This window comes from Mixophyes fleayi, chromosome 7, assembly GCF_038048845.1.
Source record: "Mixophyes fleayi isolate aMixFle1 chromosome 7, aMixFle1.hap1, whole genome shotgun sequence".
Lineage (NCBI taxonomy): Eukaryota > Metazoa > Chordata > Amphibia > Anura > Limnodynastidae > Mixophyes > Mixophyes fleayi.
The window spans coordinates 120,346,534-120,372,475 of NC_134408.1; the positions used below are offsets into that span (position 1 = coordinate 120,346,534).

At 40.9% G+C, this 25,942-nt stretch overlaps 1 protein-coding gene across 2 annotated transcripts in view; it reads left to right on the forward strand.

Annotated features, from left to right (window-relative positions):
- The first annotated feature begins 14,074 nt into the window (after window positions 1–14,074).
- Window positions 14,075–25,942, forward strand: part of PDE11A (phosphodiesterase 11A) — a 426,226-nt gene continuing 414,358 nt past the window's right edge. For both annotated transcript variants that reach the window (XM_075180554.1, XM_075180553.1), the window contains exon 1: window positions 14,075–15,212. In XM_075180554.1, the coding sequence (XP_075036655.1) occupies window positions 14,436–15,212 (777 nt within the window). In that variant the 5' untranslated portion in view covers window positions 14,075–14,435. The remainder of the gene's footprint in view (window positions 15,213–25,942) is intronic.

The following is a 25,942-nucleotide window of genomic DNA, read 5'->3' on the forward strand; positions in this document are numbered from 1 at the left end:
ATTATTGTTATTATTATTATTATTATTATTATTATCCTTTATTTGTTAGGCACCAGTGGTCGAAGTGGAAATTTAGAAGTGCTGGTATGGACCTTTCACTTTGAAAAGAATAGCTGGGTGCCTGGGGGCTGCCTAGGCCCCCTGAAGATTTAGGGATTTTCATAGTGTGAAAATAATTTTAGATGCATTTAAACACTCTATAGTATAATATAAAACATATTAAATGATGCAGAGCTCTCCACCCTGTGTCCCCCACCTTTCCTGTGTCCAATTACCTTTCCTCTGTGTCCTTCCACCTCTCCCTCCTGTCTCCTTTGTGTAGTTACATTTTCTCTCATATCTCCATAATATTATAGTAAAATGATCCAAAATATATCCCTTATATTTTACATGTTACCCTTTATCTTTCCTTTATCTGTTTCCTTTCTCTGTTCCTGTGTACCTCTATCATCATTGCAGGTATCCCCCTCGCTTCTTCCCTACCTGCTCTCCCCTGTGCCTCACATTCTGCTTCTCTCACTCCTCCCTTACTCCTTAATCCTCTCTAACTATCGCTGTTCCTGTTCCTATTATTTCCCTTTCACTAGCTAATTGACACTGCTGCCTCCTTCTGTGCACTGTGCCCCCTCCTTCATCATCACACAGTGCCCTCCATTACATTTTGCCAATTTTCCATTACACTGTGCCCCTGTGCTCTCATTCATGACACTGTGCCCCCTTCATCTCACACTCTGCCCCGTCCACAGATGCCATCTCCATAGATCACGTTGCGCCTCCTCCAAAGATCACACTGCTCCCCCGTATAGATCACCCTGTGCAACTTCTATATAGATCACTTTGTACCCCCTCTATATAGATCACTTTGTGTCCCCTCTATATAGATCACCCTGTGCCTCCTCCATAGATCACCCTGTGCCTCCTCTATATAGATCACCCTGTGCACCCTTATATAGATCATCCTGTGCCTGCTCTATATATAACACTCTGTGACCTCTCTATATAGATCACCATGTGCCCCCTCTATATAGATCACCCTGTGCCCCCTCTATATAGATCACCCTGTGCCCCCTCTATATAGATCTGCCTGTGCCCCCTCCATCAGTAGCGTGTTGCCCTCAGTTCTATACTTACCTTTCTGTGACCTTCTTTCTTCTGTCTTCTTCTCTCCCTTTTTTTTTTCTTTTGGGTTCCCGGCTCATCTCTGCTCTCGGCTGCATTCTCACTGACTGTCGGGTGTGACATCATCATGTCCCGCAGTCAATGAGAATTTAGCAGAGAACATAGAGGAACCGGGAGCAGACGGATTCAGCACAAGAGGAGAAGGCATGGGTAGAGGAGCGCCTATCAGACATGGTGCTCCCCCTCCTTGCCTGTTCACCACCGACAATGTCATTGAAAAAGTAGAGTGGTATGTGTCGATGACATACCTGCATATACCACCCCACTTCGAGCACTGTTAGGCACCACAAGAATTCTGCAGCGCTGTACAGATACAAAACAGTAGACAATGCAGGGTGAAAACAATACAGAACATTAAACAAATAATACCAAGACTTTATAGGCTCCAGGCATGGCTATTGTACTGACGTTGGAGTAGAAGAATAGGTATAGAGGCAGGAGGGAAGAGGGCCCTGCTCATAAAAGCTTACATTCTAAGGAGGATAAACAGACATCAGGCACAGAAGGGAGTCAGGAAAAGGGATAGCACAGGAGCAGAGAACAAAGGGGTTGGGAGGAGAGGGGAGATAAGAGCGAGCGGAGGAGATTGAGACAGTTTAGGTGGATGGCTGATAGGCTTTAAGGAACAGGTGAGTGCCCATTTGAAGGAGGACAAGTTAGAAGACAGACAGATGGAGTGAGGGAGGTTATTCCAGTGAAGGGGGGCAGCACAGGAGAAATCTTGGATTCTGGAGTGGGATGAGGTGATCAGAGTGGAGGAGAGGCGATGGTCATTGGCCGAGTGCAAGGAGCAAGAGGGAATTTGAATGGAGAGGAGGTTAGAGATATAGGGGCTGTTGAGTGGGAGAGAGCTTTGTAGGTGATGGTGAGGAGTTTGAACAGGATTCTGTAGGCGAAGTGAAGCCAGTGTAAGGCAAGGCAGAGATGGGAGGCAGAAGAAGAGCGGCGTGTAGGGAAGATAAGTCTTGCAGCCACTTTGAGTATAGAACGAAGGGGGTGCGAGGTGGGAATGGCGGAGGCTGGTAAGGAGAAGGTTGCAGTAATTAAGACGGGATGATCCCTATTTCTAATCCACGTTCCAATGCTGCTTCCAAACTACTCTCTCTAACCTCCACACTTGACCTCTCCCGCTACTCGTCAAGATGGCCACTGTCTTGATCTTGTTTTCTCTAGACAATGCTCAATTTCTGATTTCCTTAACACTCCTTTCCCCCTCTCGGATCATCACCTTATTAGCTACTCGCTCACCCCCAGTTCTTTACCCTCCCTAGTGTCAAACTCTTCCAAGCCTCCTCACAACCGCAGGCTTATCATCTATATTGATCTTCAACAGTTTTCCACCTCTCTCCAACACCTTCTCTCCCCAATTTCTACATTCTCCTCCCCTGATCGGACAGTACAACATTTTCACCAAACCCTAGCAACTGCCCTGGATCAAGTGGCTCCAGTGACACTACATACTTCGCAGAGACTTTGTTGCCAACCGTGGCACACTAAAGTAACACGAGCTCTACAAAAACTTTCTCATAAAGCAGAACGTCACTGGCGTAAATCTTGTGCATCTAAAGATTTTATCACATATACTGATATCTACCACTCCTATAGAAATGCTCTGGACACTGCTAAACAAACCTACTTCCAATCTCTCATCTATGCTCAGGCTTCTAACCCCAAACGCCTCTCTAACATTTAAATCTGTTCTGAATCCTCCCACCCCAAATCCTCCAAATACCATCAGTGCCCAGGATCTTGCTTCCTATTTCAAGGACAAAATAGATAAGATTAGACTTGAAATGGTATCATCTTCCTCAACAAGCAATCGGCTCAATTCCTATGTAGATCCCTCTAACACTCTCTCTTCATTTGATCCCACAAATGAATAGAAAGTTTCTACTCTCTTCTCATCTTCCTACTCTACCCCATGTCCTCTTGATGCCATTCCGTCACAAATTAGTAGGTCCCTGTCTCCTGTGCTCATTCCCCCTCTAACTAAAATCTGTAATCTGTCTCTTTCTACTGGTATTTTTCCATCACTATTCAAGCATGCAGTGATTACTCCCATTTTAAAAAAACAAAATTCTGACCCTAACTCTCTCTCAAATTACCACCCCATCTTTCAGCTCCAATGCCCCTACTAGCTTCTCGAGAGAATTGCCTACACTTGCCTCACACACTTTTTTACAGCAACTTGTAAGAAAGTGTGTGAAGCGAGTGTAGGCAATTTTCTTCAGTCAGGCTTTCGCTCTCAACACTCCACAGAGACTGCGCTGACCAAGGTTGTCAATGATTTGATCACAGCAAAAAGTATAACCATTACTCTCTTCTAATTCTCCTGGATCTGTCTGCTGCATTTGACACTGTTGACCACTCTCTCCTCATACAAATGCTACAATCCCTAGGTTTTGAAGGCACTGTCCTATCCCGGTTCTCATCCTACCTATCTAATCGCTCTTTCAGTGTTAATTTCTCTGGACCCACCTCTGCTCCACTTCCTTTATCAGTTGGAGTGCCACAAGGCTCAGTCCTAGGTCCTCTGCTATTCTCTATATATACCACTTCTCTTGGAAAACTAATAAGCTCCTTTGGATTTCATTATCATCTCTATGCGGATGATACACAAATCTATCTATCCTCTCCTGATCTTTCACCATCTGTGTTGTCTCGCGTTACTGACTGTCTTTCTGCCATTTCATCTTGGATGTCTTCTCGCCAACTCAAACTCAATCTTTCAAAAACTGAATTAATAATATTCCCACCTAAAAACAGAAGCTTCCTGCCTGACATTTCTTTTTCTGTTGATAACATGACCATAAATCCCAAACCGCAAGCTTGTTGCCTAGGTGTAATCCTTGACTCACAACTGTCATTTATTCCCCACATCAACTCTAGATCCAAATCATGTTATATACACCTAAAGAACATTTCCAGAATACGCACATATCTCACACAAGACACCGCAAAAACATTAATTCATGCACTCATCATCTCCTGCATCGACTATTGCAATTCCCTCCTTACTGGTCTTCCCAAAGTCAGACTTGAACCGCTACAATCTATTTTGCACGCAGCGGCTAGATTGATTTCCTTTCAAACCGTTCTTCCTCTGCTGAGCCACTCTGTCAGTCTCTACATTGACTGCCTGTATTTCAACAAATCCAATATAAAATTCTTCTACTAACATACAAGGGCGTCAACAAAATTGCACCGACATACATCTCCTCTCTTGTCTCAAAATATCTCCCAACTCGACACCTCCATTCTGCACAAGATCTACGTCTCTCTTCCACTCTCATCACATCCTCCCATTCTCGGTTACAGGACTTTTTGCGGGCTGCACCCACTTTGTGGAATTCCCTCTCTCGCACAGTAAGACTTTCCTCTAGTCTTCAAACCTTCAAGTGTTCTACGAAAACCCACCTCTTCAGACAAGATTATGATATTCCTCAACCACTATCTTAATCTCCCTAGATTACCCTATTACCACCCTCTACACAGCTAACGCAAGACAACAACCCTCTGACGAACATTGCCACACACACAGCCCACTCAATACTTTTACCTTTGCATTCTAGCTGGTCCATTGTGCAATAAGATGTAGCACATGTCCTTGTGTTTCAAACTCCCATTGTCCTATAGATTGTAAACTTGCGAGCAGGGTTCTCTTACCCAGGGCCACCTTAACTACTTTATGGGCCCCCGGGCAATGCAGTGTACCGGGCCCCTAAAAAAAAAAAAATAAATAAAAAATATATATATATATATATATATATATATATATATAAATAGTGTGTGTAAAAAGAAAATATATATGTATGTAAAACAAAACGTGATTATATATATAATCACTTTTTTTTACATATATATATATATATATATATATATATATATATATATATGGGCCCCCTTAACTTACCTTAGATCCGATCCTCTTCTTTTTTTCGCGCCGCTGAGTCTCTTCTGCCCTCTTCCGTGCTGTGGTTGCAGTGAATGCTGGGCGTGACATCACGCCCAGCACTCACTGCGAGCACAGCACGGAAGAGGGTCCAGGGAGGGAGCCGGATCACCGCTGATGTGACCGCAAGGTAAGTATTTTTTTTAAAAAAAAAATAATATTTTTTTTTTTTTATTAGGATTCGGACGGGCCCCCCTTGCCTTCAGGGCCCCCGGGCACCTGCCCATCGTGCCCAATGGAAGAGAAGGCCCTGCTCTTACCTCTCTGTCTGTATGTATTACCCAGTATTGTCTTATTAATGTTTGTTCCCAATTGTAAAGCGCTACGGAATTTGCTGGAGCTATATAAATAAATGTTGATGATGATGATGAAATGACTCCTCATGACACATTAACTTATTCAAGAAAATTCAAGCAGCTGCTTGAACACTAGAGGGCGCACTGGCAGAGCTTATAAGAGTCTGCACCTTCCTGTGGAGAACTTGTTAATGATGTCGATAGGGTCTCCTCAAATACTTACTACAGTCGGCTGAAAAATGTTTCACCAGCAGAATTTGGTTTAAAGTGTTTCCAATCCATCAACAAGCCCACCACACTGCAGAATGAATTGAACGTACCGGCCACCCCTTCCCCCCAAATCTAGTTGCAGACTAGACACTCTGGGAAATGTGAATTTACAATGCGCAATGATATTTTATGGAACGGAGAAACAAAAGCAGAACTCAAAGTACTTTTTAACAGAACTTCGAACCCTCAATCAACCCTCACAATTCAGTTTGAGCAAATTTTTTTGCAATTTTATCCTGTAAACAAAAACATGCGAAATTCAAAGACTCCAGCCTTCATAGCAGAAAAAGGACTGTTTGAAAACACCCAGAAACATAAATTTGTATAAATGTTCAACATACAAACGCTTATTTATAAAAAAAAGTATAGTCTATCATAGTTCTTACACTGCTTTAGAATAGAAGAGAGCCACCCAGTGGCCAAGTTATCATGAAAAAATAATAAAATCCTATTTAAATGGCAGAGGAAATAAGTTGAACTCCAGAAAAAGTTGAGGAAGACGTTTTTTTTTCTAAATAATGCCTAAATGGTTGATCAGTTGATGACAGTTCACTTTAGTGGATTTGTCAAGAGAACAAATTATATGCAGATGATATATTTTTTTGTATGGCACATCTGTTGCAAGATTGATTACAGCTGCAACTGAAAATCATTTAGGAAGAGAGGAAGCTTGTTCTTAAGTTTGATTCAGGGAATGATCTCTGGAGAAGGGTTTGTCTTTGGATGTGCAGAGAGATTCCAATTCCTAGGAAACGCACAGATTCTTGTTCTGTAAAATTATTCTTTAGAATCACATCCTCCTCTTCCGCCCACAAAAGTTAGCACCATCCAAAGGGAGAGCTAAAAATTTGCATGTTCAGTTTCAAACAGCAAAAAGTTCACAACAGAAATCTGTCACGTAAAGTTAGATAAAGATGAAAGAGGTCCCAGCACCCTATTATGTCTCTAATAATGCTTAGTAACATTACATCAATATTTCTCTGCAGTGTCCGGAGGGTATTCTCCAATCTCCCAATCTGCTGTGAGATCTTTAGACTAGCACTCTTCCATAGTAACAGTGAGCAGTTGGAAGAGATTTTCATCATGTAAGTGTTGGCTGCAAAATGAATATTCATAGAACTGGTGATTGTGGCATTAAGATGACAGTGTCCACTGCTGCTGTGGATGTCATGTTGGAAAACAGACAGAAAGTTAGGTTTCCGCTTTCTAAAGTAATCAATCAATTTACTGGTGTTAGGTATATAATGCAGATCAGTGTATGCTACTATTTAACTCTTGATGTGTAAGCTCCAATGGGGGCAGGGACTGATGTGAATGAGTTCTCTGTACAAATCAGTGGCGCTATATAAATAAATGGTGATGATGATGAAGTCGATGCTTTCCATAATTCAGAAGGAATTAAAAAATTACATAGCGTTATTTCCTTCCATTGGCTGAATGCTTGAAGTGGCAAAGTTTGACCTGCAGCTAAACGATGTGACTGATGTATATATTAACTGTTACAAGGAGTTAGGCTGAATACAGACTACAGTATTTCTGACCAATGTGTTATCTACAATGATTTTACTAACAACTGGAAAAAACAAAAGTCCCGATCAGCATGCCGATTCATGCTTACACACTATACAGATTTTAAAAGATTTACCCTCAGATCTGTGTTCTTTATCTGTCATAACCATCAGCAGAAAAGAGCATGACTTTGTAAACTCTATGGACATCCTGATTGTGAGTGCATACACACTGCAGAATTGGAAGAGACAGCATTCCAACAAGATTAAGTCCGGTTTAAAAATCAAATGAAATGATGGTCGGTACTTTGGAACGACTATCGTTTATCATCTAAGTGTACACACTAATGCGATATCAAGCTGAACGGTCGTTGATAGGATGATTGGCCCAATAGTTGGCTGAAAACACTGTAGTGTGCACCCAGCCTTAGTAGGTAGCAGCCAGTAATGTACAAAAATACGGCTCACGCAGGCCTGCAGGTACAGGCATATACACCTGTTAGGAGGTGTATATTTTGCACCTACTATGGGGCAAGCGCAAATACTTGCTAATGATGACTTGCTGTATATGCTGCCAATGCCGACACGGACGCATCTCAAGATATCTATGACTGCATTTACTCTCATTTTGCGTCCAATTCTGCATCAGCCCCAATATATTTAAAGTATATAAAGTTATATTTCAATTAGGATATACTTGAAATGCTAAATGTCACTAAGGTTGTTATATAATCTGGAATGTGCAGCCTGGACCTCTGTATCTGTCAAAATAACTAAGTTGCTGTAAAGCTTTGACATGTATATAAAAGGGATGGTTTTCCTTGACTCCAACAGATTCAAAAACTACTAACTGTTGTGCTAATGAGTCGTTTCTTTAGATTTGGGTGCAGATTGCGTAAGCAATTAAATATACATCCAATTGACAAGCAAATGACTTTATTTAACCGTTACCATCTGTGCTTAACATATTTTTTATTAGTGACTTTTTCAAATTGATGTCATATTTTTAACTAATATATAATGATTTATTATTATTATTAATATTTATTTATAAGGCGCTACAAGGCATCCGCAGCGCCGTACAGAGACAAACAAAATCACAATACAATGGGAGACAGCACAGTACAGTAAACACAGCAACTCAGTACGCTCAATGCACAGCTAGAGAGGGCGGGGAAAGGGGAGGGAGGATCCGAAAATGACGGGGCCCAAGAAGGGGGGCGCGGAAGACAGGGAGACCCCCAGGGGGGAGGAGGGAGCGAAAGTGGACGTGGGGTGGAGGACCTTTGAGGAGGAGGGCTAAGTAGCTGGAGAGCAGAGTTAGAAGTGGTGGAAACAGGAGGAGAGATGGCCCCGCTCAGAGGAGCGTACAATCTAAGGGGAGGGGATATTTGCATTGTAATATTAGATCAACTTACTTGTTCTCTATTCATCAGCAGCTTTTAAATAATCATCAGTGAATGGTTTATTAGAGCTTTACCCACCTATACTACTCACACTAGTACATCCTCACTACTGTCCCAATCTCCACTCTCAACCGCATTCTCTCCTATTGTTTCAACTGTGCCATCTTCCAATTAGATTGAAAGCTCTTTCATGAGGGCCCTCCCTACCCTTTGTTTTCATGTCTGCATTTATTTTCTCTACCTTGCAAGTCCCTGTTTTATGTTAAGCTCTGTTTTCCCCACTCTCCCGCCCTGTGCCGCATTACAAATCAACAATAATAATAGAATACTAAATAGAATGTATAAGCTCATAAGTGCCTCTGATGAAACCTATGACTGTGAAGAAACGCGTCAGGGGACTAAGCACAACTCTATTTTGATTGCTGGACTTGTTTGGACCTGCCTTATATTTTTGGATACAATTGAGCCAGGGATTCTATATCCATGCATGGAACTGGAGGAGTGATGAGAATCTAATGCTCTGACTAGAATTATATTACATCTGATACTGTTAACCCGGACATACTTACAAAACTGCATTTGTAAAAATGTTTTTTTTGACACATAGGTTTTTCCAAAGAATAGTGATTGTGATTTCCAGGTAAAGACACATTAATACATTTTTATTTTGTTTAAATAGCACTATATGTTGATCCTTATCAATATTTAATAAGGCTATTAATTACTATTTATTATTTTATATTGACTTTTTTTGACCATTGGTTGTCCACATATTTAAATGACCCACACAATGTCACTCATTGAGTCTAAACTAACAGTGTTCCCATATATATATATATATATATATATATATATATATATATATATAAGTTAACCCGTGCATGATACTCATGCATTCTAGTCAAATCAAGCTACTTAAGGTGTTAAAACGGTTCTTGTCATGCATTTGGGCCATAGCCCAGGCCTCAACCACCAACCCCTCCCCACTGTCACCCCCGGGAACCACCAACCACTCCCAACTGTCACTTCTCCTTCAAGAAATATATATATATATATATATATTTTAAATCTTTATAAACACTTTTAACAATTAACAAATTAAATTAACAAATTAAAAACATCTTAGTATACCAAATTTCAGCCCTTTCTGAATTTTTTTTCCCACACACACTAAGAATTTAGTAGGTCAGTGTATAACTCCGCCCAGCAGGTGGCGCTGCAGCTTGGTTTTATTTTTTCCACACACACACAGACAGACTAACACACGCCACTAGACATTTACATTATAGATATATATATTCATCCATCATTTGAAGTTGTCAATTGGGTTTCGCAATATTAGCAATACCATACTCTTTTTGTGTGGTCTGTCATTTAAAAGGGATTTCTTATGGCTTCATTTTTTTCTCTGGTTTGCATAGAAACAAACTACTCTCCACTATCGCAGTGTTATATCACAAATATTTAGTTTTACTAATAAAACTTAGGGGTATATTTACAAAACTGCTGTTTGAAAAAGTGGAGATGTTGCCTATAGCAACCAATCAAGTTATAGTTATCATTTATTTAGTACATTCTACAAAATGACAGCTAGAATGTGATTGGTTGCTATAGGTAACATCTCCACTTTTTCAAACCCGCAGTTTTAGGGGTATATTTACTAAATTGTGGGTTTGAAAAAATGGAGATGTTGCCTATAGCAACCAATCAGATTCTGGCTTTTTTTTTTTAGAATGCACTAAATAAAGGAAAGCTAGCATCTGATTGGTTGCTATAGGCAACATCTCCACTTTTTCAAACCCACAGTTTAGTAAATATACCCCTTAGTGTGTATTTGTGAGAATGTTTTTTCTAGATCCTATATAGGTAGCAATTTGCATTTTAAATTTAGTGCTAATCTACAGCAACTCTGTTATCTCTACATAGGATAATATTTGTTTCTGTTAGGGCAAATATACAGAGGTATGTTAAAAAGCGCACATAGAGGCATTGACAATTACTGCTTGTTAAAAGCATATATAAAACTTTGTACTTTGTCCTCGCTTTAATAGAGATTTAGAAGTGTGTCTATTAACACTTCTCAAAAGCTTCCCTGCAGTATTGTGCTCTATGTACTTAATGAGCATTCCAGTACTGCATTGTATTTTACTGAGCCTTACCGCTTCTGAATGCTGCAGGCAACGTCAAAATAGACCTGCAGCAAAGCAAAATGTGCGCTTGTCAGAAACTATGTGTGTACAGGTTCATTCACTTACATTATTTTCTGGACAATCTGCCTTAAAGCACAGGCTTGAAAAATGAGCATTAAAACACCTATCATTAATGGTCATGTTTACAATGCTTTGCACTGTTTACACTGTGGTGTGTCAGATGCTAACGGTCCTTTGTGGTATGGTGTGTTCTATTGTAGGTAGGACACAACAAAAATAGGGAATCATCATTGCGATCAGAGGCAGACAGACCATGAATGCAAGAAAATATAGTGATGTTGTTTACAATCCATCCTATTTTTAAGTGTATTGTAACTGTGTTCTTCCTTGTCATAATCTACAATGCAAGGAGACATATTTTTAAATATTATTTTACTATTAGTTTGCTTATACATCCACACAGCAAAGATAATCTACCCAAAGTGGCCAAAAAGTGTTGTTTTTGTTTTTTTACATTGAAATTGCAAGAACTAAAAGCAAATGTGTGTATTTTTTTCTAACCATCCCTAAGCTATACTTTGTGTTCTTGCTTTTGGTATCATACCACCTTTCCAAAACAGCCAAAAAACAGGATTCTACACATAGTTTTTCACAATAAAATATGCACTTAAAAATGATAATGCATGTTTTGCTAGTTTGCACGGTCTTGAATAAAATAAATAAAGTGTGTAGGAATAATATTGGTATTCCATGAAGGCATACAGGCCACATTGTTTGAAAAAGGCCACTGTCCTCTTACAATGAGGGTGCCTCTAAATATTTAGGTGCCTGAACTTGGGAGATCCGGCTCTTTAAGTCCCCTTGCGCTTCAATTTTTTTCTGTAGTGCAGTGGCTGAACGTAGAGTGCTCTGTGATGTCACTGTGCACCGGCTCAATGATGTCATTGTTAAGTGACACTTCTCCAGGCCCTCACCAACATAAAACAGGTAAGTATTATTTAGATTCTTTGAACCCCATGAACGGGACCCATCCTTATCACTTTAGGGGTATATATAACAGGAATATTAAGTGGTATGAGCATCATGGTCCAGCATATAAAGCACACGGAAATCTACTCCATCTGTAGTGGTTCAATCATGATGACATGTCAACATGTATGTTTAGGATCGTGTATCAGTGAGGAATGTATTGTGGCAATATTCAGACTTTTTGTGCAGTGCAATTATTTATTCTCTATTTGTCTTGCTCATGTATTCTTGTTTTTAATATTTATAACTGTTTGTTTTAAAAAGGGCAAATAACCTTCCCCAGTACTCTAGCGATATAACATAAAACAGATCAATTGTTGGAATAAATAGAACTCTGGAATCCTCCAATTAGGAATGCAAATAGATTGCCCCCTAGTCATGCAACATGTAGTGAGTTCTATTTAATGACAATGACATCAGGCAGAGGATAATTAGACTGTAAAATAGGTCACACGCATTTCCGAATATTTTCCTGCATCTAAAAATCATATTTGTATTGAAATATTTTTTTTAATATATAACAACAGTAACAGTTTACAGCTGCAAAACTTATTATAAATATAAGTAACTAAAATAATGATAAAATAATGTAAATGTATATTTGATATGGCAGGGTTTATTGTAAGAGCTCTTGTTTTACAAGGTGCAAGGTATACTGGGTGCAATTTATTACAGAGCAACACAGCACGGGGAAGCACAGAAGACGCATCCTTGTTTTAAAACAATAATAATAATAATAATAATTATTATTATTATTATAATAATAATAATAATAATCTTTTGTGACATTTGTGTGCCTGCTTTTGCACCTCTATACCAGGCTTTGTGAGGGAAGGTGGTGGTTCCAGCAGTGGGATGTTCTCGATAATAAGCAGATCCTGATGTTTAATATGGATAATTATCTAGTTGCAACTGAGTTCAAGGGGAAGGGCAAAGTGTAAAAAGTACAAGTCTGTATTATGTTGAGCATAATTTCACCTTTTGGGTGGACAATTGGTAACCTAACTCCCATCTTTAGTGGTGTCATAAGAAATCAGACCCCCCACGGCGTCCTTCACTCACAAAACTAGCACTCTTGCACACCAAGAAGGCGGGGCTTATTACAGCAACCTTTACGCTGTCCCCCTCTACATTGACGGGAGTTTCCACAGTATATTTACTGATGGTTGACGGGCATGATCAACACATCTCCCCTCCCCCCTTCAGTTCACTATACCTTAAGCCAGGGTTTCCCAAACCCAGTCCTCAGGGCTCCCCAACAGTGCAGGTTTTCTGGATCACATGTGACATAATTAGGACCACCTGTAGATCTGTTACAATGTGTCAGTCAGTAATGAATACACCTGTGCTCCAGCAAGGAGATTAGAAAAACCTGCACTGTTAGGGAGCCCTGAGGACTGGGTTTGGGAAACCCTGCTGTAAACTGTTATGCCATAAGCAAGAGCCAGGTAACTTTTGCTAGTATCCCCTCCCATTCGAAAACATTTATGGACTATTAGGCTACTTCTTATAAATTTACACAAGCTATAGGCGACCTGGTAAACATTTACTGACTTTAGTGTTTGTTTAGTAAACGTATAATAATGCAGATATAACGCGTTGTGTTGAGAATCCATGGTGTAGGCTATTTATAATCAAAAGGAAAATTCGAAAAGTTTCAAAGGCTGAACACATAACCACCCACCATAGCAATCTAGCATTATTTCTCATCATTGCATATATACATGTGAGCAGACTGGGACGTAATACCAGTGGTGAAACAGTTATTTATTAACTCTTTTTCCCCCGTTTCTACATGTTTCACGGTTCAAGTGATACATGCCAGAATGGTGGGATGTCTCAATGCCACCTATATTAAAGTAAAGTAGTACATACAAAAATACATTATGCATGAAATACAATACATACATTTAGCAATTACACACTGGTACTGAGCGTACAAGAACACATAAGTGAGCATCTGCCAAAGGGCTGTACTCACATGATTGTTTAAACTGTTAAATTAAACATCACCAATATAATATGGACATTGAGTTTGCATTATTAAGTTCCTTTATACGTAATTATTTCCAAGACGAAGTTGTGACTCTTACATAAATATTATTCCCGGCGTAAAAGTGGTAAACTTCAATGAGAGCGCCCTATTATAAAAGGAAGCTGCAGAGAGAGATGGGTTCTTGAGCAGAGCAGCGCAATGGTTAACGTTAACCCTCTCCTGTACGCACGCTCCACCCAGAGGTATTTGCGTCACTGGGAGGTTCCTATGGCTGCTGGGTGACACCTACAGCAGCGCTATGCTGCTTCAGTGCATCTTTGCAAGCGCAGGGAGAGAACGGCTGGGCTTCCCAGGATTATAGGCTGCATCCGCAGAAAGCTGGCATATCCCACATGCAACATACATTATGATGCAGGGAAAGGAAATGGGGATATATTCATAATAATAGTGTGGTTATTTGCATTAAGTCAGTGTGCTGCATCATTTTAATAGTGAGGGAATCCCCAGAGGAGAGTGTGAAAGGAATTCACTGGGAAGTAGCAGGTGCATTAAGACCGTGGAAATTCCACACAACATGCTGCTGCAAACTTGAATACCTTTTAACGTTGGGACTGATTGAATTCGGCAAAGAGGAAGCAACATTGCAGAGATGTCAGAGCCAGCGCTGGACTTTTCTAAAGTGGAAAGTTTTTTGGACAAACATCCAGATCTCTTTGAGGACTACCTGATCAGAAAAGGAAAGCACTGCATGGTGGAGAAGTGGTTGAAGAGGAACCAATTGTCCAAAACGCTTTCAAACTCTAGCACGGATGATAAGAGCAAGGACTGTTGGGGGAACCGTGGGGATGGGTTGCAGAGGAGAGCATCTCAAAAGGAGCTGAGGAAAAGTTTTGCTAGGTCCAAGGCCATCAATGTCAACAGGACCTACGATGAACATGTGAACTCCAGAGCCCAGGAACCCCTGACCAGTATGAGGAGAAGAGCCTTGCTCAGGAAGGCCAGTTCCCTCCCACCCACTACTGCTCATATCCTCAGTGCCCTGTTGGAATCCAGGGTCAACATCCCCCAGTATCCATCCACTGCCATTGACTACAAGTACCACCTGAAGGAGAACGACGAGAGGGAATTCTTTCTGGAACTGGTGAAGGACATATCCAACGAACTAAACCTCACAAGTCTTTGCTACAAGATCTTGATCTTTGTATGCATCATGGTGGATGCTGACAGATGCTCCCTGTTCTTGGTTGAAGGCACTGCCAACAAAAAGAGTTTGGTGTCAAAGTTCTTTGACGTGCATGCAGGGACCACCCTACTGCCTTCTTGCAGCGTGGAGAATTCCAACGACGTCCAGGTGCCCTGGGGAAAGGGCATCATCGGGTATGTTGCAGAACATGGGGAGACGGTCAATATCCCTGATGCTTACCAGGTAGGTCAATATTCCTCACCTGATGCCTCGCTGTAAGCGCACAGTTGCGGGGGGGGGGGGGGGGGGGGCATGAACGTCATTTGGTGGAGTGACTGCCGAGGCAGAACATAGTAATCTCACTAAAAGGTCTTCCATCTCTCTTGCACCATTGACCCACTCGTTGCTCACACAGGGCTCTTGTAAGACCTAATGACCTCAGTTACTGCTGAAGCTCTTGGCAATGATGACAGGCACCGATCAGCATTTCATAGCAAACATGTGGTTGACAATATTGCTCCCGAAATGTTATCCAGTATTTGTAAGCTACACCGATCTGGCATTAATAGGTATACAGATCTCATCACCTGGACCACGACCGTACTACAGCGATTGCATTGATATCATCACATCTGTAAACCTTAACTTGCACAGGTCTTGATTCTGATAATCTTTCTATCTACTGTATACAAATTAAGTACGTTTATGCTATTAATATCAATCGGTGAATGTGTTACAAGCAAAACATCTTTAATTACACAGTTACAACAGCAAGGCTACCTTTTATTTAGTATGTCCCTATTATAGACTGAATGAGATCTTACACTAATCTCTTTCATTATTCAACTCAGGACTGGCCTGTTTTCCACCATCCTGTTCCCTATTAGAAAAACTAATCTGTCTAAAATTTCACCTTTGTAAGAAATTCCATTTGTTACTTTCCTTGCATAAGAAATACTGTAATTTGTTTTCATTTTACCGCCATTCCTTTTTCTTTTGCATTGCGCTATGTTGTACATGGTATATTATATTGTAAACACGGTAATGCACAACAACTTCTCATTACTAATACATGCAGTGTACAGTATTGAATCACAATGCTGTTTTAGCATTGTTTGTGGTACTTCTATGGCTAAGCATAGTGATCTGATAAAAGGGCTCATTACCAATTCACTGACCTCATGTTCTTCAGTGTTGCTTGACTGCATAAATAGAAGTGTCATGCGCTTGGTGACTTGCAGTGTAGCCAGAAAGTACTTGCACCGTCTGCAAACCATTTACTGAACCATGCAATATTGTTTCAGCTTGTTCTGCAATTGTTCCAGTAAGTAATTTAAGCGTTGAAATAGAAGGTCAGAAACCCACTGGTAACCTTTCCCCCCCCCCCCCCCCCATATATTTGAACGAACACATAAGTGACCTTGCTAGGTTACATCCAAAATGGGTAGTCCTTTTGATAATCTGCAAATAGTTCCTATTCAGCTTATGAATTATTGAAAAAGAATGCAGCACTGAGAAAATCTTGTTACTAGTGTACATACTGGCAAATTATCATCATCTCAGCGTAGGATTTGTAGGTACATCTCAGGGCCATGGTCTATGGCAAGCAAAAGCAACCCGAAACTTTCTAGCATTTGTGGAACTACAAGTCCAACCATGCCCGCCAGCTTCTGGCTAGTTGCCTACATCTGGTCTGTGATCTCCCTCAGGATCATTTAGCTTAGAAAACCTTACTCTATGTTTTTCACTAATCTGTTAAGTCAGTGTCTCCTATTTAATGTTTACACTTACTTGCAGCTTGATGGGAGGTTTTCATATAAGGCACAAATGCAATAAGTGTTTAGTTTACCTTTGTCACTTTTTGCATATGCTAAATTCAGGTATACTAGAAATTCTATTTTAGTACCACTGGTTGAAGGAAATATTTATCGTTGTCCTATTGATATGTGATATGATTTTGCTATGAAGGTTTCACATGATTATTCATATATGACTTTACTTATTTAAAGTTTCCAAATATGCGATTATGACAGCACGGAATCCATCAAACCTAGATGTTTTTTTATTTAAATGTAATAGAGGCCTATAAATAACTGACTTAATAATCTGTAATTTAAGATTGCAAATATCACTTACAATGCTTGGGGGTCGACTACATTGCGTCCCTTCACTAAGAGCCATACAGCATGTACTGTACGTCATTCTGCTATTTCTTAGGATTCAATCTAATTTGAAATTATGGGAGTTCTTTTGTACAAAGCCACCCACTTATGTCTGGAAGATTTACTCTTCTTCGTTAAATATTCACTTGGCTCTCCAGCCCCTTTTTGATTCACGAAAAAACAGCATGACTTTGAATAACCTAAGCCTATCATACTTTTATGTAGAGGACTATGAAATATTGCTGTCCCATTACACTTGCATTTTAAATAGACATTGACATTTCCAGTCACAAAACTGGAGCACAGGCTGCAGTCGTTGCAACAGATATAAAACATTATAGACAGAAAATGTTTTCAAGTTTTTAAATCCTTTCCAGTGGCCATGTTACACGTTTTTAAGGATGAGAAATATAATGAAATGCTACTTTAATTGTCCAGTGTTTGGACCCAATTCACACAGTACACAATAGTCTGTCATTCTCTTTCCAATTTGATTCCAACCAATGCTCTATCTGTGTGGAGTCTGTATGTCATCCCTGTGTTTGGGTGCTTTTTTCTGAAGGTGCTTTAATTTCATGTCATAGTCCAAAGATATACTGGTAGGTTAAGTGGCTTCTGACAAAATGGACATTTGTGTGTGTGTGTATTTTAGGGAATTTAGAATGTAATGGGGCAGATGATGTGAATGATTACCTATATTCAGTACAGCGCTGCATAATATGGTTGGCGCCAGGGCTGATACTGACATTTTCAGCGCCCCCCTTGTCGGCTATTTGCGTAATCGCAGTGACATTCCTTTGGGGCTTCACAGCACATGTGCCGTTTCCCCGTAGCGAGGCGCCTCAGTGCGCCTACTCTAATCCCTGCTCTGATCAGAGCGGGGATTTGGACGTTAAGTTATAAGTGTCCGTGCCGTAAAAAAACCATTTTTTTCAGTGCGGGCAGGCAGACGAGACTCCTGTGCGCTGTGTTCTGATGGCCCTGGTTGACACAATATAAATAAATGATAATAATAATAATTACACTAACCTGGGCTGTATTAATGATGTAAATGTAGATCTTTAATTTAGCATGAGTTGCCTAATCCGGAACAGGTTTCAGCACTTGGAAAATAAGAAAAAAGAATAGTAACATACTAATGTGTTCGAGTGAATTGGGTTCTGTTGTACTCACTGACTATTATATTACTATCCTAATTTGTCCTGTTAGTCCTTAGGTTTTTATGCGATTTCAAACCGGAGTGTAAATGTTGGGCCAAATGTGACTTATGTAGACAGAGACTCAGATGCATGTGCACCGGAGATAGGAAACTTGAGGGTGTAAGACTACGTGTACGTTACACACTGACAGTGATGGAGCTCCGCTTCGATTCGTCTGGCTTAACATACCTGTATAAAATGTGTTTTTTTTGGATGCATTTTATGTCTGCTTTTTAGATGGAAGTTGCATCCAACTCTACATGAGCCCCACAATGTCTACTGTATTCTGAACTCAGGTTCTTACATCCATTTTATTAATATCCATCATCGACAGAGTGATTCATTTAAAAATGTGGCACAAGTATTCCCTATATGACAGGACCCTAAAGGCTTATTCAGACAAGACTTTTGACAGTTTTTGCTTACGCTGTATTCCAAGTGGGATCCAAAGCAAGCAGACATCTATCCAAATACAGCAGGCACTGTCCTACAGTCTGCATGCCCACTTCTCCCCAGAAAATGTACCCACCCAGGTGGCATTAAGAAGTAGCCGGGTGGGGGCAGTTGTAATACTTTGCAATATTATTGAAAAATGTTGGGGGATATTGCCCACACCTGCCAGGACTGGTCAGACTGGTGGTCAGTGGTCTTACACACACTGCTGGCTGTAGTGCCTGTTCTAATAGGAGAACCTAAGGTTTATTCTATTGCAATATGGCTCTGTCAGGCTACAAGAGGACAGCAAGTAAAAACAGCCACGTGGATCACCTGGGAAATAGGTGCTACGGAGCACCCTGATGCCTATACTGTATAGATGGGTAATTTGCAGGTCAGAGCAAAACACTTGAAAATCACTAAGATCAATTATATTGGTGCCTGCAGTATTTTCCGAGCTGTTTGATCAATTTGGGTTCAATTTGGAATGCGTCGTGAGAAAAACCTATCCAAATGGCCATCTGCTTGAGTTCTTAAGGCACGACAATATTTTTTGACGTTTATGAGACACAATCATGTCTCTTCTGACACATGAGTGTAAGTATCTGGGATTAATTTGTTACCTGTGGTTAAAATACTTGCCCATTAAGATGATTATCATTTAAGAACACTGTTTTGCATGCTTAAAGAAGTTCTTTTAGTACTGCTTAATCTGAGGAAGAGAGAGGATCTCTTGAAAGTTTGTCATAAAAATGAGCTTAGTCCAACTAAAGACACATCAGTACACTACTTTGTATAGTAGTGCAATTGGACTATATATATATGTGTGTGTGTGTGTATGTATATGTATGTATATGTATGTATATGTGTATGTATATGTGTATATGTGTATATATATATATATATATATATATATATATATATATATATATATATATATATATATATATTAAATTTTACTATGGGGCCAGGTGCTACATTTCGCTGCTTAAAGGAGCAGTTTACCAGCCTGGTTATAAAATGAAAACATATCGACAGTGATATATTCTTTTAATCAAGATTCAAGAATAGGAAAATAAAATGATGTGGTCTGAGGATTAAAAATCCTCAAACAACAACCCATAACTCACAATATGCAGAAGAGCTTTGCAGAAGTAGAATGACCTTATACATAGACTTTACAGGAAGAGAGCTATCATAATGAGAAAAAAGACATGCCATTAAGCAGACTTCGGAAACACAGAACACCACAGGCATTAAAGAACTCGAGGAGGAAATAATCCGCGTAACAGGTTATAGGAACCATGTAAAAGGAATAACGGAACAAAAAAACAAGAATTCATGGGTGCAGCCCTATAAAAAAATTCAATTCTACCAGCAGCATTGCCAAAGAAACACCCGTGGAGCCAATTATTACCAATGGAAAAACAGGGACTCCTGTTGACTGTAAACAAAGGAGCGATATAGAACAAACAGACAATACAGACCTGGAAGTTACATACATATCCAGCAGCAAACTGTCTGAACCTGAAATCTAGGTGCTACGCAAAGGCCGAACATTTTATCTTGGTGAAATCCATTTGATGAAGAGGAATATTTCAGGAGACTCCATCTAAAGAAGGCCAGGGAAAATTTCTGTGATAACAGAATGTGACAGAACACAAGCAGACCTTACACCCCCCCCACAATTATAGCAGCACATTTTGCCCTATCTTTGGGACGTAATATTAAACCAGGCTACGATATAGACAATTTCTGTCTTGAGAGTCACATCACTATTACCAATACAGCAAAAAAAAAAAGCATATGTACAACATCACTGCAGAAAGCTTCAATACAAGATCCTTAATAAAGCTACAAAATCACTTTTAAACCAACAGATAAGGATGGAGATGTTGTTGTTATGGATACAGTAAAATACACTGAAGAAGGTGTCAGACAATTTCAAATAGCACATATTACAGAACACTGACCGAAGATCCAAGCCAAGGATATAAACAGCAGCCTGAGAAGATTATTAAAACATTCCCAATCAAATTACTGTCAGAACTGGCTGAGTTAATACCTAGTCAGCTGCAAATTACCACCATCCACATGTTACCAGGGAACCCAGCCAGTCCCCTCATAACAAGTATGGACAATGACAGACCTTGTAGTAAGAATTCCTAAAGTCACATAGAAGATACTACAGAATTCCTAAGCAAGCGTCACAGCATGGGAGAACTACAAAGGGGAACAGTGACAGTAACAATGGATGTGGCAGCCTTAGATAGCAACGTTGCTAGCAAAGAAGAATGCTGGAAATGTTCCATGCTCATCAGAAATACAGTCTACATGTTGGACCTGATTCATCAAAACGCGTATCCGCCAGTTTTGTGCGTATTGTGCGCAAAGTCACTCTGCGCATGCGCAGAACCGGGCCATACGCAAATAAACTAGGGATGTGCACCGGCGACTTTTGAGGTCTCGTGTTTTGTGTTTTGGATCCGGATTTTCGTTATTTTTGGGGTTCGGATTTGTCTCGCAAAACACTTGACGAAAGGTCTCGGTTCGGATTTAAGGTTTTGGATTCGGATTTTTTTTGAAAAAAACATAAAAAGTTTAAAAATCAAGTTTTTGGGCTTATTTTCACTCCTAGGCTATTATTAACCTCAATAACATTCAATAACAAGCATTTCCACTAATTTACAGTGTATTCTGAACACCTCACAATATAGTTATTAGTCCAAAACGTTGCAACAAGGTATCTTTCTGGACTGCGTAGAGGAGTGGGTCACCACAATATATATTAAAAACCCTGAACTTTTATGATTCGCACCAATAAATGTACCTGGACTGCGTAGAGGAGTGGGTCACCACAATATATATTAAAAACCCTGAACTTTTATGAATCGCACCAATAAATGTACCTGGACTGCGTAGAGGAGTGGGTCACCACAATATATATTAAAAACCCTGAACTTTTATGATTCGCACCAATAAATGTACCTGGACTGCCTAGAGGAGTGGGTCACCACAATATATATAATAAGAAAACCATCAACTTGTATGATTCGCACCAATAAATGTACCTGGACTGCGTAGAGGAGTGGGTCACCACAATATATATTAAAAAGTAAAAACCCTGAACTTTTATGATTCGCACCAATAAATGTACCTGGACTGCCTAGAGGAGTGGGTCACCACAATATATATAATAAGACAACCATCAACTTGTATGATTCGCACCAATAAATGTACCTGGACTGCGTAGAGGAGTGGGTCACCACAATATATTAAAAACCCTGAACTTTTATGAATCGCACCAATAAATGTACCTGGACTGCATAGAGGAGTGGGTCACCACAATATATTAAAAACCCTGAACTTTTATGAATCGCACCAATAAATGTACCTGGACTGCGTAGAGGAGTGGGTCACCACAATATATATAATAAGAAAACCATCAACTTGTTTGATTCGCACCAATAAATGTACCTGGACTGCGTAGAGGAGTGGGTCACCACAATATATTAAAAACCCTGAACTTTTATGAATCGCACCAATAAATGTACCTGGACTGCGTAGAGGAGTGGGTCACCACAATATATTAAAAACCCTGAACTTTTATGAATCGCACCAATAAATGTACCTGGACTGCGTAGAGGAGTGGGTCACCACAATATATTAAAAACCCTGAACTTTTATGAATCGCACCAATAAATGTACCTGGACTGCGTAGAGGAGTGGGTCACCACAATATATTAAAAACCCTGAACTTTTATGAATCGCACCAATAAATGTACCTGGACTGCGTAGAGGAGTGGGTCACCACAATATATATTAAAAACCCTGAACTTTTATGATTCGCACCAATAAATGTACCTGGACTGCGTAGAGGAGTGGGTCACCACAATATATATAATAAGAAAACCATCAACTTGTATGATTCGCACCAATAAATGTACCTGGACTGCCTAGAGGAGTGGGCACTGGGCACCACAATAAAATATATAAAAAACCTTCAACAGATCTGCATTACACTACACATACGGCTGCTCCTCCATCCTCTCCATCATATACATGTTGGAGTTTTAGCGTGTGACAACCTCTTGTTTTTGATAATGTCAGTGCATTTTGAATATTTTTCAATTTGCCCCACACCACTGAATGTACTTTATCTATGATACGCATCTATCTATCTTGACTGCGTAGTGTGGTGGCCCCGGTACACAATTTGGTACCGAGGCCACAATATAATTAAAAAACCCTCCACGTGTCAGAATTCCACCAAAAAAGGGTATGGACTGCGTAGTGTGGTGGCCCCGGTACACAATTTGGTACCGAGGCCACAATATAATTAAAAAATTGGGCATCAACTGTCACCGTTGTTTAATATCTGATACACCTAAATATGGACTGCACAGTGGAGTGGCCCCGGTAGTAAATTTGGTGCCGGGGCCACAATACCTCCTCCAACTTCCAAGTGTAGTGTTTATAAAGACAGACAGCGTCGAAGTGTTATTAGTTGACTTTCTTAACCCTAAAATTGTCCCTGTTGCAAATATTCGTGCAATGGACAGTTACTTTTTTATTGAAAGACTCAAGCTGTCAAGTGTAGTGTTTATAAAATATAAACAACAATACAGTAGTTTTAGAGCACGTCAATACCTCTTGTTTTAAATTGACGACTGTTGATTGGTCATATAATGCAAAAAAAAAAGGTCCAAGATGGAATTGTCCTTGGGCCCTCACACCCACCCTTATGTTGTTTAAATAGGACATGCACACTTTAACAAACCAATCATTTCAGCGACAGGGCCTACCAAACAACTTTGGCTGAAATGATTGGTTTGTTTGGGCCCCCACACCAAAAAAGCTATTCATCTCTCCCTGTACAGACTAAACAGGCTCTACTGAGGCAAGATGTCGTCCTCATCCTCAACCTCTGATTCCTCTCCCCCTACAGTGTGTACTTCCTCCTCATCACACATTATCAATTCGTCCCCGCTGGACTCCACAACCACAGGTCCCTCTGTAGTATCTGGAGGGCAGTGCTGTACTTCATTGAGGAATTGATTATTCATTTTTATAAACATCATTTTTTCAACGTTCTGAGGAAGCAACCTCCTTCGCCGCTCACTGACCAGGTTCCCCGCTGCACTAAAAACTCTTTCCGAGTACACACTGGAGGGGGGACAACTCAGGTAAAATAGAGCCAGTTTGTACAGGGGCTTCCAAACTGCCTTTTTTTCCTGCCAGTAACAATATGGACTGTCTGACATGTCTACTTGGATGGTGTCAGCAAAGTAATCATCCACAATTTTTTCTATTGTGACAGCATCCAATGCAGCGAGAGTAGACATGTCTGCAATGGTTGGCAGGTCCTTCAGTCCGGACCAGATGTTATCAGCATCCCCGCCAGTGCCTCTTTTGGGAAAACTGAGCTTTTTCCTCGCAGCCATAGATGTGGAAGAAAATGAGGGTGGAGCTGTTGGCATGTCACGGTCCTCTTCAGAGGACAATCTCCTGACCAGTAGGTCTTTGCACCGCTGTAGACTTGTGTCCGTCGGAAACAGAGACACAACATACGCTTTAAACCGAGGATCGAGCACGGTGGCCAGAATGTATTCCTCTGACTTTAAAAGCGTGACCACCCTCGGATCCTGGCAAAGCGTACGAAGGGCTACATCCACAAGAGCTACATGCTTGGTGTAATCGCAATGGCTTACCAGCTCCTCCCTCACTTTCTCCAGCTGCTTCTGCAACAGCCTGATCAGGGGAATGACCTGACTCAAGCTGGCAGTGTCGGAACTGACTTCTCGTGTGGCAAGTTTAAATGGCTGCAGAACCTTGCACAACACGGAAATCAGTCTCCACTGCGCTTGACTGAGGCGCATCCCCACTCCTTTGCCTATGTCGTAGGTGGCTGTGTAGGCCTGAATGGCCTTTTGCTGCTCCTCCATCCTCTGCAGCATATAGAGGGTGGAGTTCCAGCGCGTCACAACCTCTTGTTTGAGGTGATGGCAGGGCAGGTTCATGCTTTTTTAATGTGCCTCTAGTCTGCGGTAGGCACTGGCTGAATGCCAAAAGTGTCCAGCAATTTTGCGCGCCACCGCAAGCATCTCCTGCACACCCCTGTCACTCTTGAGGTAATGCTGCACCACCAAATTAATGGTGTGGGCAAAACATGGGACGTGCTGGAAATTGCCCATATTTAATGCCCACACAATGTTACTGGCATTGTCTGACACCACAAATCCCCATGAGAGTCTAAGTGGGGTAAGCCACTGGGAGATAATTTCCCTCATTTTCTCTAATATGTTGTCAGCGTTGTGCCTCTTATTAAAGCCTGTAATACACAATGTTGCCTGCCTTTGCACGAGCCGCCATTTTGTAGTTGCTGCTACTGATGCAGCTGTTGCTGTTGCTGCGGAAGGGGATGCATCTACCCAGTGGGCTGTCACAGTCATATAGTCCTTCGTTTGCCCAGAACCACTTGTCCACATGTCCGTGGTTAAGTGGACAGTGGGTACAACCGCATTTTTTAGAGCACTGAGGACACTTGATCGTACTTCTCTGTACATTTTTGGTATCGCCTGCCTAGTGAAGTGGAATCTCGAGGGGATTTGGTACCGGGGACACAATACCTCCATCAACCCTCTAAATCCCACTCCACTGATGGCGGACACCGGGCGCACGTCTAACACCAACATTGCAGTTACAGCCGCAGTTATACGATTTGCAATAGGGTGACTACTATCGTATTTTGTGGTCATGGCAAACGACTGTTGGACGGTCAATTGTTTTGTGAAAGACTTAGCGGTCTTACGACTTCCCCTCTGGGAAGATGACCGACTAACAGCAGCAGCAGTGGCAGTAGTAGGCGTACCGCTGCAGGATTCCTCGGATGAATCCCGTATTGAGGAGGACTCAGTCTGGCTGCTGACTTGGGCTGCAGGACTGAATCTGATGGAGATTGTGGAGGAAGTTGACGAGGAGGGTGTTGCTGGTGTGTATCCAACTGGACCACGGGATTTAGGTGTCCCTGTACCGATGAGGGTCCTAGCCCCAGTTCCTGAACTAACCACTGAACTATGAAGGTTATTCAGGTGACGTATAAGGGAGGATGTTCCTAGGTGGGCAAGATCCTTACCCCTGCTTATTTGAGCTTTACATAAGCTACATATGGCCATAC